The sequence below is a fragment of the Chanos chanos genome, chromosome 2, assembly GCF_902362185.1.
Source record: "Chanos chanos chromosome 2, fChaCha1.1, whole genome shotgun sequence".
NCBI classification, from domain to species: Eukaryota; Metazoa; Chordata; class Actinopteri; order Gonorynchiformes; family Chanidae; genus Chanos; species Chanos chanos.
Window position 1 is genome coordinate 4,660,214 of NC_044496.1, and position 16,058 is coordinate 4,676,271.

Consider the following 16,058-nt stretch of genomic DNA (forward strand, 5'->3'; position numbering starts at 1 on the left):
CTCTAAAACAAAAATCCGCACAATTCCAGATCACAATGTTTCCCTTACGTCTGGCTTGGCCCCTACGTCAAATGGCACCTTTATGTCGGCTAAACCGTTTTAAATTTGTGTTTTCGGGCTCCTCTTACTTCCATTTATTTGGGAGAGCACAGGACCCCAAGAGGAGGAACCAGAGAGTGTATGCAGCAATATCAGAGTTTGAGGGAATAAGTTCGAATTTTCTTTTAAGAGGGTGACACTGACGCAAAGCAGCGACGGGAGAGAGAAAGGCACAGTTAGAATGGAGCTCAGGAAAGCAAAAAAAAAAAAAAGTTGAAGTGAGGTGAGAGATTTTTTTGCATTTTGCTGTGAGCAGCTGTTATAGTCTGTCATACCTCTCCTCATCAAAGGCCAGGATCAAACACACCACAACTCACGCCAACGTACGTGTGTCCGAGGTAACAGAGCAGTCTGTACACTCTGTTTGTCTGCGATGAGCCCCAAACTAGGCTTTGAATATCGTCGGGACAATTAAGACTACACAAATGTCACGTTTTTTTAAGGATCTTCAAGGGTGACGGAAAAACCCTCTCGTGTGCGGTAGAAAAGCTAGAAGAGCCTTCTTTCTCGCCCAGGCCTCTGTGGTTACGCTACAGGGTCTGATGGAGGTTCTGCTGCTGGGCATTGGCAGAGCTGAACGGTGAGACTTCCCTGACTGCTCTGGGGCTACCACACACTGAATCACATCAGGACGAAACACGCTGACAGGTCCTCAGGTGTCCGCTTTCGTTGAGGATCGTACGCCGCAATTCTCCTGTCTTCCAAACTCAGCTGACCCTCTGACATTTTCGGAGAGTGTGCCCTTCTTCGTTTCAGGGGAGAAAGCTAAACCCTGTCCATAGGCACAGGAGGAATTGACCCAATTTGTTCAGGATCCACAACCTACATTTGTCCCATTGTCCTTGAACATTTTCAGATGCATTTTCTCAAGGCATACATTACATAAGCAACGAAAAGCCGAAAACTGAAACGTTTGACACCGGCCTGAGGGCCACGTTTGACTGGAAGTTTAACTCACTTGTCGTAAAGGTCAGTTTCTTCCTGTAAGGTTCAGCTAAAGACAAAAGTGTACTGGTCCTTTCACAAAGCACACAGCCCTTCTGTTTTGGGCTTCTTTTAACTGAGTTACTTCTGTGCAGCTAAACCTCTTGAGACTTTCCGAGCGGTGTTTTCCTTCACAGATAAAAACAAACAAACCAAAAAAGATGATGCTCCCACCCCTTCCAGGAACCCCTCCCCAAGCACACCCTGTCCCAGCCCAGTCCTGAGGTGCAGAGCTGGGGTCTACTGGACTGAGTTCATCCTCGTCTGAACACAAGCGTACAACACGCTGTAGCAGTATGGTCCTCAAGAGCATTACAATGTGGATCCTGCCATCAACTTCAAACACATTCTTCGCGGTTTCACAACATGGGCACTGGGGGGGGGTTTGGGAGTGAGGTGTGCACGGAGACCACCGCCTGAGGGCCCCCCCGTCAAGCCAGATCCTCCACGAATACCCAACTCTCTCTCTCTCTCTCTCTCTCTCTCTCTCTCTCCCCTCCCCACCACTCAGGTCCAGTTCAAAAGACAGTGCACTGAGAAACTGCAAGACACTTATTGATTATTGAGAAACGACTAAAGCTAACGTTGAAATCCATAGTTGCTAAAGCCGGTCTGATGGTGGTCAAAGGCCCAGCTAAAAGCAGCTCAACTCAGAGTCATTGATTTCCCCTACCCAGGCACCTAGCCAGTGAAAACCACTGTAAAGGCAACTTCAAGTCTCGGAGGGGAAAAAGCCACAGTGAAAACAAAGAAATCTTATTTCTAACCAACAATCTTTCTCTCTCTCTCTCTCTCTCTCTCTCTCTTTTCTTTTTACAACAGTAGACACCTTGACATGCCTCTAATTATTTTCTAAAGTGCTTTTGAAAAGTCGGACCAGAACAACAGACTACCTAAGCACTGCATGGAGAAGCTTTCTGTCTTGGACTCAAGGAGCATTGGACTTTACATTACACGGTACTTCACTTAACACTAAACAAACAGAACTAATATTGTTATTATTACACGATTATTATGATAAAATGTTTGTTCATGAAATATTGACATTTTCATGAATACTTTCATAAATAGAAAAAAAAAGAAATATGGTTAGATCGCCCCACTGAACTGAGAAAAGGCAGTAAAAAAGAAAATTGTTCAATCTCTCAACAAAAGAGTTGGAGTCTGACAGGGCCAATGGATTCCCAACAAGCACATAAAAAAGATCTGGGCATCTGCCCCTTCCACTGACCTCTGTTCTCACCCCTGACCTCCAGAAATCCAGGGCAGCGCTCGGGTCATCTAGGCCGCTCTGCCCAAAGCCACCCCAGCAGAAGTCTCCCAGCAAAACGGCACACCCCCCAACAAACAGACCTCCAACCTTACTACTGGGTCCAATCAGGGACTGAGAACACATGGATAACCCTTCTATTCTGTTCCTATACCTCTATCGCTCTCTTTCTCTCTCTCTCCCCCCCCTCTCCCCCAGTCAGAATCATATACTCACATATCTCATCTATGCAACCACAAGTTTTAATTGGTCAAAAACCATCACAGTCACTCTCTCTCTCTCTCTCTCTCAATCTTTCTTTCTGTCTCTCTTGTTTTCTCTGCTCCACTATTTCTCTTTCTCCAGTTCTTTAGACTCAAAACATTATTCAACAAGATTAACAGCCTCAGAGAACACCACTCTTATGTTTTCTCCATTCACCACTCACTGTGTCATTGCAAGAGGGTTTACTGAAAATTCAATTGGCCCGAGAGCAAAAGCAAGCTTTTATTTCCTGCCGCCTTTAAATATACTCAAGAAACCCTGACGGTGTGCTCAGGGTATTTAAAGATTTTGTACTAAACACACATATTCAATACTGCTGCACTAAGAACGGTGTTATAAGGACAGGAGCCAAAAGATCTCCGTCGATCAAAGTCAGGCGGTATGGTCAGATAAGGTTCCGGCTTCGCAGCTGGTCAGTGTCCCTGCCCCCTGACCTTTGACCTCAGCAGACTGGCCAATTCAAACCAACAGATTGGTAAGCAGAGGGCTAGTGGACAAGCCTAGCAGGGACAAAGGTTCCCATAGAAACGACAGGGGTCCAGCCCTGAGATCCATCATCCTGGACAGCCAGCTATCACATTCTGCCTGAGAAAAGCTCTTTTCAGAGGGGTAACAAAAACAAAACAAAACAAAATTAAAAAAAGGCATCTCAAAAAGGTGTGTTTTTTTCTATATTAGAAAGGTAGTATTTAAAAAAAATGTATTTTTCCTCAAGTTCTTAAAATGTCTGACTTTGAAAGACTATGTTGGGATCATGTTGTGTTTTGCTATTTAACCTGATATTATTATGAAAATTGTCAGCACAGAAACCAGCAACAGAACATTTTCAATCCCATCCAAAAAAAACAAAAACAAAAAAAAAACCCAGAAGCATTCCTATTTTTTTGTTGTTGTTGCTCTTGTTGTTCTTTTTGTTTTCTGAGTTTCTAAGAGGAGACTGGGCCCTGTGCGCCTGTGGACAGGTCAGGGGTTGAGGGGTTGGGTGTTTCTTCACAGTAATTCAGCCCAGGCCCATAAGATCCCTGCATTGCTAAAACACAGGAAGCGATCAGAGAGGAGACGTACCCGAACATTCCCGTCCACTTCCAGGTCTGGCCACCTGGAAAAAATAACTTGGGGGGGGGGTGCCACTCCGAAAACCCTGGGAAAAGTGTGATCTGTAAAGTGGCTAAGCAACTGAAGCTGCTCTTTCCAATGCCTCTCCTCTGACCTGCTGTGCCACTTCCTGAGATGCCCTTGTTATTTTCAGCTCCTTAAAACAGCAGATCTGGGATCAGAGCTCCTTCTAACTTTTCCTTTTCAGCATCACGAGAGGCGGCACTACCCCCTGGACACCAGAACAGCCACTCTAAAAACTCACTCGTCTGAGTGGTCATTAACACAGCTGAGACCTTTTCCACGGAGGCTCTCTGAGTGAATCTGGAGGACAGTTCCACAGGACTCAGATCAACTGTACACTTTTTTAAATGAAAAAGGACGCTCGACCTCACAACACGTGGACCTATTATTCAAATATGGCATTAACTACGTAATACTTGCAGGTTATGCTCTTAAGAGTGTAGAACTACTTCACTGTCAGTCTTCATGCTAAGAGAGACATTTACTCAGGCAGAAGACCACAGGGCGAAAAAAGAAAAAGAGGGGGGGGGGGGGGCTATCTGAGGTGAGCACATATGACAGATGACTCCATCTCTCCCCACAGCAAGCAAATAAGGAAAAGAACCCCACCCCCCAAAAAATGGCTCGGAGTACTGTGTGACTTGGATGACAGGAAACAAAGACGAGAAGTTGTGAAAAGAGACAGAGTAAAGATTAAACCGTGTCTCACGTGGAATCTCCAGATGGTGGTACAGAAGTGTTAGGTCAGGGCAAAAAAAATAACCAATTAAATAACCAGTTAAAATATAATAGGAAAACGTGGAATTTTACACAGGATGACCACAGTAAAAGCAGGTATCTGTTTCACCACTTCACTATAATGAACTACATGCTACAACATAACGCAGGGAAAAAAAAAACAAAAACAAAAACCTGAGACATGTCCGTTTCTTTCAAAGACATTTAAATCTCGGTTATAGACTCCAGGTTTAATAACTGACACAGCAAACTTTTTAAAATAGAATACAAAAAAAAAAAAAAAAAAACTTGAAAAGAAAGGCTTTCAGAGTGGATTTACCCTTGCAGTGGCTGTCTTTATTAAATGAAGGTTGGGGGGGGGGGGGGCGCTCCTGCTTGAGAACGAGAGAAAGAACGTGTATGTGCCAAACAGGACGACAGACGAATCAGAGGCCGAGCGGCGGGTTGACGGCAGACCCCCACACAGGGCCGCTGACCACTGGCCTCGCCACACAAAAGAGGTGTCTACCCCCAGTCCTCTGGCTTCAGCGCCTTGTGGGCACTGCTGGGGGAGGGGGGAAGAGGGGGAGGAGGAGGAGGTTAGGACAAACAGCCCCCCCCCCCCAAAAAAGAAAGACAGAGAAAAGAAAAAAAAGAAAAAGAGCCTTATCTGTTCCTCTGCTCCTCAATCACTAATCTTCATTCTTCTCCCTCACGAGAGAGAGAGAGAGAGAGACAACACGGCGATTGTCTCTTATCTCATTTTGAGAAACTCAGGTTAAATGGTCAACAAACATGCACGGTTGGGGTTTTTTTTTCGCATGTCCACTGCACTCACGGCGGTTTAGCCAAAGGTGAACTACACGGCAGAAAAAAAACAAGTAACCTAAGCCAGCAAGAGGAGCGCTAGAAAGCCGGCAGAGAACTAACAGACTGGTTTATTTGGTCCAAAAGTGGACAGGTACTGCCTGGATACTGGGAAAACATTTCAGAATGTTTGGCATTATTACTTGGAATATTTAGGTGCTGCGCCCCCGCAACCCCCCCACCCCCCCCCCCCATCTCCCTGCCTGAAGCCCTGTTGAGCAATCTAAGGTGACCCTTGACCTCTTCAACGACGGCCTGTGGTAACCATGGAGACCTTTCATGTCAAGCACACAAGGAAATAAAATAGCCAGGCTCGGAGAGTTATTTCACTTAAAATTCCTCAAACATCCATTCGTATTCCAACTTCCCGGCAAGTTTGCCTCTCCTTGTCCTTTCACATGGCTTTTGCTTTTCTTATTACGCCTCTGGGACAACGCAAGTTTAACACGTTCTTTAAGCACCACAAATACACACTGAATTAGTGGTCATACCAGGGGCGAGTCTAAGAAAACGAGACTCATTGTGGATTGGTTCACAAAACCCTGAAGGTGAAGTACAGCCTTAATATTGGGAGACCAAAAAAAAAACATGTCTATTTTTGCACAGCACAACATCTCCATAGAAATGTCTTTTTTTTTTTTTTACTACAAAGCAAACATTTGTAATGAAAATTTCTGTGTAGGAAAAAATACACATAATCTATTCATTGTATCGATTTCTTGCTGTTAATCTCTCTTCTCTTGCACAGTGTATGTTGCTATCTTTTTTATGTCTGAGGTACAGCTCAGAGGAGCCAGCGTGATCAAGGTGACCAATTCCCCCTGTGGCCTTACCGCTCCTCTCATAAATCCTTGCTTTTTGTCAGGTTCTATTACAGAGCTCTGAGATTCACAATAACATACCAGAGGAAGATCATTTCACTCAGCAACTGTAGCTAAGTTAAGGCAAACAGGCTCCATAACAGGACGAAGACAAAACCAAAGTTAAAAAGGGGGAGAGGAGGGGGGCACATAAGTCGTGTCATAATGACAATGAGAAAGTTAAGAAATACAACTCAAGAGTAAAGACAAACCTCCAAGACACAGAGGAAAGCTCTCACTCATTGGTCAGTCAAAAAACACGAAGATAAAAACGTCAAAGTCAAAGAATCTTCGCATCTGGACTCTCTTTAGGAAAACAACAGGGCCTGGAGTAAGATGACCAGAGCAGTGCTAGAGTTAAGCTTTACAAATCTCTGGAGTCACTCTAGAATACAGTCCACCCTTCACAAAATCTCTAGAATCACTCTAGAACACAGACCACCCAAACGCAGGGGCCACCTTCTGGCAGTAGCTCTCATCTGTCCAACTTCTAAATCTTCTACTCTAGTTATACAGCTCACACATAACACCATTCATCAAAAATCCTCTAACTGTCAGAATCTGTCCAGAAGGTTACAAACAGACACTTCACCAAACCCCCTCTCTGAGGTTATGCCATCCAGGTATACTCTGGCTGAACAGATTTACATGAGAGGACATAAAATCAAAAGCGACATTATCAGCCCTGCATAATGAGAACTGACTCCCAGAGTGTTGTGTTTAAATTTTTTTTTTTTTTAATTATTTGATTTGAGCAAATTAGTTCAGGCACAAAACCCTCTTTTTTCCCAGCTTTACCAAAGTTGCTAAATGTCTTGCCATTCTTCTGGGCAGGGATGGATTGCACCATGTGACTGATAGTGAAGGATATCTCTGAGGGTCAGAGGTGAGAAGAGATTCAGGGCAAAAGGTACAAAAGGTTCCCACATGTGGAACTATCAATCTTCCTGCTGTTAGGAGAGCACACACGAAAAAAAAAAAAAAAGAGCCCTAGACAACACTCACACACACACACACACACTCACACACACACACAGACACACATTTACTCTTTAAGTGTCCACAACTTTGAGCATTGTCTTTTTTTGCAAACAGACACAGGATTTTACAGACAAACTCTGTTACAGTGTCTGTCACTAAACATCACACAGTTCATGGGAACTGTGAATTCCTTCACAGTTATAAGGTCCTGACTGTAAAAAAAAAAAAAAAAAAAGCCCTAATCTTAAAGTCCAGTCAGCGTACACAAAACACCTGATTTTTCGTTTTATCGTCATAAACATTCTGCAAGTATTACGGATCTCTGCGTAAGCCACACAGCCTTCTCTCATTACCATAATTGTCTTTCCAAGGGTGAACAGGCCCAAATGTCCTGTCCACTCATCTCTGGACAAACAAATGCCCCTAAAAGAAACCCTTTTCTTCAGCGGGGCAGTCAGGGGCGAAAGGAACAAAAGGAGGCCAAAGTGAAAGGCTTTTCATTAATCCTTCAGAGAGGCAAAGCAGAAAGCAATCACATTGAAGCTGCTAGTCTTTTCTCTCTCTCTCTCTCTCTGACTGACCAGTAATAAAGTCTCTGTTCTTAAGAGACACAGTGTTGAGGTATGGGGTATGTGCCGATCACATGAATGGGTGTGTGTGCGTGTGTGTGTGTGCTTGTGTGTGTGTGTTTCTTGAAAGGAGGCAGTAATCTTAATGATTCCCCCTTCACTACCTTCATTTTCTTCCACCGAGCATTTCTCAGGTACCTGTAAATTTTATGAGCTTCTCAGGCGAGCGTAGACTGGGTCTAAAGAGTCCCTTTAAAACAAGCTGGTAAACTCAGGTCTGCTGCCTTTATCACCTCTTAAGTTCATTACATAAAACTGAAACCTACTCATTTAATAGAACAACACACACAGACACTCACACACACACACACACACAGCACACAAGGTCCTGCAGAAAAAAGAGAAAACAAACCAAACAAACAAAAAAAAAGAGAGACTCTCATCAGTGAAGAGGAGTGAACAGTGAAAGAGTGAAACCTAAGGCTGGAAATCCTCTTGGGGGGGGAAGGGGCTTTAATTGTTGTACTTTGTCACTTTAAAACATTTGCTGTTCTACCTCCTCCCCTTTCCTCACAGAGATGTGTTACGCAACCCAAGACTCATTAGCTCTCTCTCTCTCTCTCCATTTCTCTCTCTCCCTCTCTTTCTCTCTCCCTTTCTCTCTCTCCCTCTCTCTCTCTCTCTCCCTCTCTCTCTCTCTCTTTTTTTTAACAACATCTGCACTAACAGCCCTTTGTGGGACCCTCCACAGATTCAGCCCATCCACACTCTGTACAGATCCACAGTTAGATTCAGATCATATGTACGACAACCCGCTGCTTCCGAGGATTAATCTCAGTCTTTTTTTCTTTTTTTTAATAGCTTTGAAGGCGGACGAGGAATTTAGTTTGTTTACCTTCAAGGCCAAAGGTAGAACTGGGGGACAGACGCATAGCTGTCTGTCAGCATCTACTTACCAATGAACAGCCAAGATCGCATCCAATAAGGAATGTGTCTTTCAAAGAGTGGAAAATGCCAACTGGACTAAAACACAAATGCTCTAAGACAAAGCCTCAGAATGAAAGCATATATGTGCGCTGTTCTCCTTCTTTGGGGATATCTTGACTTGCAGGATCATCAGGACAGCCACAGAGTATTTGAGGAATTTGACGTTAGGGATCTGAACTAATGTAATCATGGATTTCAAGGAATGTCCATTTTTCCCTCAGGAATGACGTTTTCTCCTTAGACCCAGGGCCGAATTAGAAAAGGTCGACGCAGACTTATTGAAGATAGCGAACCGTAAAAACAACCTGCGGTAAGACATCAACAAGTTTACTGGAACATACCGCGCCTATGAGACTGGTTCAAATTTATCATTTCATTTTAACATATTTCAACTTGTTATCAAAGACATTTATTCTCACAAGCCTACCTCCTTATAGACTTAGACCTCAACACACACACACACACACAGAGGCACTTTGGACAGGGCATCTCTTTCTGGTCAGTTGGAGTACTTATCATCATGCGATGAAATTAGTTTGGAAGAATGTTGGTTGAAGGGGGTTTTTTGCAGTGAAAGCTCATGCCCCCCTACCCCCCCCCCCTCCTCAATACAAAGAATGAGGGGAGGGCAAAAAAGTGGAAGAAGAAGAGAAGACAAATTCCTTTGTGCGAAAGCAGCACAGCAAGAAGCATGGCCTAAGGGGTGGTGACACCCGGAAAAAAAAAACAAAAAAAAAACGGGTCTCTAAAGTCCAGCAGAGTCCTGGCTGCCTTACTGCTCCTTTAAAGGAAACACTACACACTGGCGAAGCAAGGCATTCCCCTAGAACAATTCTCAGTGATTACGGAGTCAATGACATGAAAGCAGTGGCAAGTGAATAGGGGTCAATGAGCTTAAGTAGCATCCTAGACAGCTCCTAACATTACAAACCTGTGCTGCCTTCATTTACACACCAATGGCTGCCCCCCCACCCCCCCCCTCAAAAAAAGCCTCTGTTTGTAGCTTCAGCCCTCCAACTCTGAGCCCCCCCCCCCCCCCCCCCCCCAAGCCCAAACTCTCCCCTCCTCACCCTCCGATGGCTTCATCTGCTACACTACCAGGTGGATTCGAGAAATAGCGATACAGAGTTCTGTATTATTGTTTGTTGTCAACTGTGTCAAGTTATCCACGAGAAATAAGAGAGAGAGAGAGAGAGAGAGAGAGAGAGAGAGAGAGAGAGAGAGAGAAAAAAAAGGTTCAGCAGTGGCCTGTCTTGACCTTTTTGTTAATACTTAACATGCAGTGTATCGTGTTTTCGTGTTATGTAACCTATATGTTTTCTGTTCCACCGAATCCCTTCGGGACACACGGACACATTATTTGTAAAAAGTGTGTGTCCTGTGTGTTTCGCTATGTGTCCTCAATTTCCTAAAAAAAAAAAAAAGTCAGTCCTTTGACAGGCCTGTTTTCTAAACTTGCCTGTGTCACAAACACTATGCTCAACATACGTTTTCTTTTTTTTCCCCACCCAATGTTAAGACATTCGATACTTACGGAATTCCTTTAGATCAAGCACTACTTCAAAAAGCAAATAACTGAAACCTGCTGTCACTTCCCCGAGTTTCCCTTTTCACAAACCGTGGTTTGAAACCGCCCTGTGCAGCATCAGTCCCTTAGTTTTAACCCAGTTTTCGTCCGTGTATTGAACTTACTTGCGATAGTTAGACGAGCCTTTTGGCTCAGAATGGCTCCGTACTTGTTCTGAGCAAGGCACTGGTAAAACCCTTCATCTGATTTGTCTCCTCTCCTGTTCTCCACTTCAGAGATATAAAGTGAGCCGTTGATTAGCGGGTACATTCTCTCCGTCTCTGCGAGCCGTACTCCGTTTTTTAACCACCTGATGTCGATGGGCGCCTCTCCGTGCGCCTGACAGTCCAAAATAACGGCGTCTTTCCTCATAACGGTCACATCATGGGGCTCCTTAATGAAAAACAGCTCACTAAAACATAAAACACCTGTGAGAGGAGAGAGGCAAAGAGAATGGTCAGCGAACAAGGTTACAAGAAGAAGTGAGCAACACAAGAGTGAAGTTACATAACTACAGCACATAACTCATCCACGTTGTGTCTTAATTTGGTAAAAACCAAACACTTCTGATCTGAACTGGATATTCTCCAACAATGGTTTAGAGCTGTTTCAACAAGGGGATTCATCTGGGATACAGTAATCATATTTGACTTCTCAGATTACTTCCTATGCAAGTTTAATCCATTTATTCACGGGTCATAAAGTCACTGGCAGTGAAGTGTCTAATTCCATCCTCCCCAAAGTGTTTTATTGTACTCCCAGAACGAAATTCAAAAGGCAAAAGCCACCCCCCACTGTCCCTAGAAGCAAGGTAGACCACGGCAAACTGAAGAGCAATGTTGGAGGTGTAGACATACGCGAGATAAGGAGATAAGGGAGAAAATAAAAAGTATTACAGCAACTCAATGCGACTATGAAACATTCCCCCTAAGGCTCAGTGTTTTGACTTTCTGAAAATAAAACACATTGGATATTAAGTTGATACGCTTTTGAGAAATAACTGTTCCGTTGCCCCTTTTCTGAAGTTGCTACTAGAGCAGGGTCAAATAGTCCGGTAACCTGTGTCCAGTTTTAAAACATCCAGATGTACAATCCATCATGTGAAACACTCTGATCGGCTGGGATCTTATCTGTCATTAAAATGTTCTCCTTTACACACTGACGACACTGACACATGGGCAGGAAAGTAACTGCCTTTTCGAAAGATTACAGGCTGTCAGAGGAGTTAAGACTTATAATAATTCATCCTAAAATAGAAACATTTTGTTTTTCTGTATTGTTTGCTGTTACTTTCCAAAGTGTGCAGACACCTTCGACAAATATCAGTGTATAACAACGCAGCAGTTTCTGCAATAAAGATTCCGTAATAAAGATTCCATGATGTTAATCAAAACTACAAATTTAAACGTAACAACAGGAGAAAAGAGTTGGTCGCCCAAGCTTACTACGGTATCAAAGTTGTGAAAACGGGCAACACTTTTGACTTCATCACAGTGAAGTCAGTTTGTGTACATTCGTTATTGTAGCACGAAAATAATGCCATCTGTCGTTTATTCGTTAATTACCAGGTATGCAAAAGTTCATATTTTTCTTAATTGACCCGCGAAGCAATAGATGCTACGAGTGGTCAGCGCGGCCATTGCATTGCCCTCTAACACTCAAATCGGACAGCTGCTACTCACGTATTACAATAGGGTAACGTTATCGATATTCTTGGCATTTAAGTTAAAAGCAGCATTCTGGGACATTTCAAATCATTCACAAACGATGCGTTAATCTTCATGGCACATACTGTCACTCAGGTTTACCCAGTTTATGTTAGATAGCGATCAGTTAAGACACATTTCCCACTGTAGTAAATATATCTACATAAACACACATATATTCACAAATATAAGGACCACGTTACAGCAGCTGTAAAAAAGCAAACTTTTCTTACCTGAGATGGGTAGAAATACTGCAAAAACCAGCAATCGCTGATATAATCTCTTTTTAAAACTAGCCATTTATTCTAAATGTTCTCGCATGCTAAGTCCTTGGGTAGCTGCCTCCAACTCCTCTAAGCTCTGAGGTAGGTGACATCTGAGCGCAGTTCTCACCACAGAGGTGGGATTACTTTTTGCCCAGTGTGGATGGATTCTGCTCTCCGCGCTGCGTGGTGCGGTTCAGTACATCATAAGGATACATGTATGGTGGAGTTCCTACGCTAAACTGGGCAATGGGCATTTCTTGCATCATGATATAGTCTTATCTAATGCGAATATAAGATCCAAAGGCACGTTGGACACCCAAGTATTTCAAACCTAATTTAGAAAGCGTGTGAATCAAATTAACATGGTTAACTTGCGTTATGAAGAAGGTCATTTCTTTTGTTTGAATGGCAATTGCTATAACATTCCACAAATATTAAATTTCTTAACTTTGCGAGGCATTTTATTCACTGAACCTATTTAACAAACTGTTATTATGAAGCATTCAGTCTAACGGCCAGCTTGTGTCATTAAGAGGAACATTTCCCTTTCCATTCAGAAAAAAATTCCATAATATTCTGCACACACATATATGCAGCATAATAAGTTTGTTAGACCCTTCACAGCCTGTTCAAAGCATGGTAGTGATGAACATTGTCATGTATATCCCCGTCTGTCTCGAAATAAAGGTACTTTAATGTGTTTTGGTGTAATCCTGGTATCTGAAAACCAGTTAGACATAAGGAGGTCAAATATACAGAGTGAGACACACCAGTAGAGAGTAGACTACAGAGGACAAGTATATGAGAATGAGTAGAGAGTAGACTACAGAGGACAAGTATATGAGAATGAGAGAACTCAAAATTCTAATTGGATGATTTCATCCAATAGAAGTCAGAGCATGTTTCTGTCATGTCAGAGTGGTATGAGACTGAACACTGTAGATGAACATATTGATGAAAGTGGGACATTGGATGTAAACAAAAAGCTACGATACAACCTGCATTGTACTTCATGTTCTTATCTTTACCATGATACCTAATCTAGAACTGAGACGCGACTGTTATCCAATCAGTCAAATCAAAGCTTGCATAATATATTGACACTTCAGATGTAGCACATACTAATCACCGCCCGGGATAAATGAGAACTAATATCTTAATAGAACTTTTTTTTACTTTTTCTTTTTTTCTTTTTCTTTTTGTAATTTCCAGGTGCCACTTAAATAGATCACACCCAGCAATGGCCAGTTTGGCTAAAAACCAGAATGCATGAGTGCAAATGTGTTTAGTCATATGTAGGGGTGAGCAGCTGATCAGCTCCCACTGAACAACTGCTGTGTAAATTTGGGTATTGATCTGTTGCCCCATTCTTTTCTCTGTGGTGTGTGAGAGTGACCTTCTTACCACTCTCTGGACCCAGTGCCTATCTGTAGGAGAACAATAGGTCCAGCTGCGACATGGGTTCCCAAACCCACACCCTCACAGAGTTAGAGGAGAATACGTCAACTTCAGTGATCAGAATGTTGATTTTTTTTTTTTTTACACTTACAATATCCAATCAGATACATAGATAGATACTTTATTTGTCCGCTTGGGGAAATTTGATATTGGTTAATCATTGCAGTTTAATTCTGTAACGATCAAAATGCGAACGTATAATCTCTGAATTTTCATTGCATAAGGTAAAGCGATGAACTCATCGGAACTGATTAAATGGGAATTCATTTGATAAGCTGTCATAAAGTTACCTGCTCTGTTAATTCGTCTGCAAAGTGATAACTGTCAAAGTTTTGAACTATAGTGGAGTAGGTTATATGCATGGTGTGGCTTAAGTCTGAATTATCTTTAGGAGGAGAAAGGGTGAGACAGCATTTTCCTGTGTAACAACTGTCCAGATGAGAATTATCTCACACACAAAAAAAAATCACTTTAAAAAAAGGATGATATTGTGTCGTGTTACCCCACATGTGATACACATTAATGCGGGTCAAGATGCGTATTCCGTTTTTTAAGGTGTCTCATTAAATCATGCCGGGTTCAATGCCGTGTGTATAATTTTGAATTTGGTCGTTGAAGAAGCCAATATGTTAATTTTAGAGTGGGAAGCTCCACAAAAGGTAGGGTGTGTGCCTAAACTCGGCGGTCGGATCAATAGAGTAAAAGCCATTATCGGGTTATGAATGTTCGGCCAGCCACGCGAAAGGAGATCCGGCACTCTCAGCTCCTCAACTGGATAAGGACTGTGTCACTCCGGCCCTGGCAAATGCCCATCCCCACTGACCCTCACTGCGTGCTAGTGGTTGAATGGGATTGTGCGCGACCTTTCACCTAACCTCGGGAGGGGGCAGTGGTCACTAAGAGACACTCCCGCCGGCTTGAAGCGGGGGTGGATGGGAAAGAAGACAGAAACGAGGCTCTGTCACCACTCTGAATAGACTTTCCCTTTGAGACATCCATCAAAGAATCCACGTACTAGTTTTCCCCTGCCCCTCTCCTATACCGCCCTGCTGTAGTCCAATTAAAAGGAAAAAGAACCTAACAGATTTATCTTAATGCCCTTCCATCGACACACGTGATGATTACAGACAGTGAACTTAGTGAGGTGCGATCGTGTTGACTGAAAAGGCTTGAGTGCGATTGTTAAAAGTTAAATTATTCAGTGTGCTCATACACACATTCCGATGATTGATTTTTTTTTTTTTTTTAGATATCTAAGATGTATATGGGAAAGTAGGCTATATATAATAAATAATGCAATCTTCACATTAATCTCCACTCTCATAGGAGTGAGAAAAAGAGGAGGGCTGAATGAGAAAGGGATGCGAAAAGGAGACACCGTATGAGAAGTGATGAGTTATGTATTAAGCCTATATGGTGCTATTCAAAGTTAGTACTCGTCGGTGTCATAAATTGTGTGCTGAAGAAATGCTGTTATTGTGTTTTGTTTTGTTATTAAGTTTTCATTACCATGTAATTTCAAAAGGACTAAACTGTACACGGAATAAACTGCAGTCTGAGTCGGCGCGAGCTGCTGAAGAGGCAGGTTGTTCGGTTAGGGAAGACGGTCTAATGATCTCTAATGTTGTTCCGTTAGGGAAGACGGTCTAATGATCTCTAATGATGAACTGTTGTGAGCATCCAAAGGGCAGTTGGAGAATTACAACTACACTGAGTCATGACCAAGCTAAAGGTGAATCTATGACTAACTTAAAATAATCATTTGTAAGAATTAGTGTTTACTCTCTGCTTGTAAAACCCATGTACAAATTTACTCAGACAGCTGAGACTACAGTAATCGAAAAAAAAAAAAAAACACAACGCAGTGTGACACTGTCCATCTCACAGTAAAAATGACAGTAAAGAAACATGGGAAATCATGTTATTCGACATTTTTAGTATATATTGTGTTCAATCCGTTATCAAAAAGGAAAACAAGCTGTGACATCATTATGACATCATCTCCATTTTTCAAATGTTCCAAAATATGCTGGCTTTTATTGATTGTAATCTTACCATCCAAAAACTGGCTTTTCAAGTAGTCTTTTTCAACCCCATCTGTCAGATTAACTGATTAAAAACAGATTTCTAAAATTCTTTGCATGTCAGTGTCAAAAAAGGATTTACCCTTCATATAAATGTAGTACACTTTATCAATATACTTCTTAACTAATTCCATGTTCTGGACATTTAACAAATATTCAAGGATGTCAATCCATTTGAAGACAAAAAAAAAAGAATTCAAAATATGATACATTTTACATTAGAAATGAGAAAGTCTGATAAATCACAAGTGAAAAGATAG

General features: G+C 42.4%; 2 protein-coding genes across 4 annotated transcripts in view; both read right to left on the reverse strand.

Moving 5' to 3' along the window:
- prtga (protogenin homolog a (Gallus gallus)) overlaps positions 1-12,290 on the reverse strand; it is a 36,343-nt gene extending 24,053 nt beyond the window's left edge. Inside the window, exons 1-2 of the mRNA XM_030794110.1 lie at positions 12,224-12,290; positions 10,410-10,712 (exon numbers count right to left, since the gene is read on the reverse strand). Coding sequence (XP_030649970.1) covers positions 10,410-10,712; positions 12,224-12,290 — 370 coding nt within the window. The remainder of the gene's footprint in view (positions 1-10,409; positions 10,713-12,223) is intronic.
- Positions 12,291-15,888: 3,598 nt separating this feature from the next.
- The window catches only part of nedd4a (NEDD4 E3 ubiquitin protein ligase a), a 31,776-nt gene continuing 31,606 nt past the window's right edge, over positions 15,889-16,058 (reverse strand). For all 3 annotated transcript variants that reach the window (XM_030794122.1, XM_030794121.1, XM_030794120.1), the window contains one exon: positions 15,889-16,058. This exon is cut by the window's right edge and continues 1,484 nt beyond it. The gene's annotated coding sequence lies outside the window, so the exon portion shown is untranslated.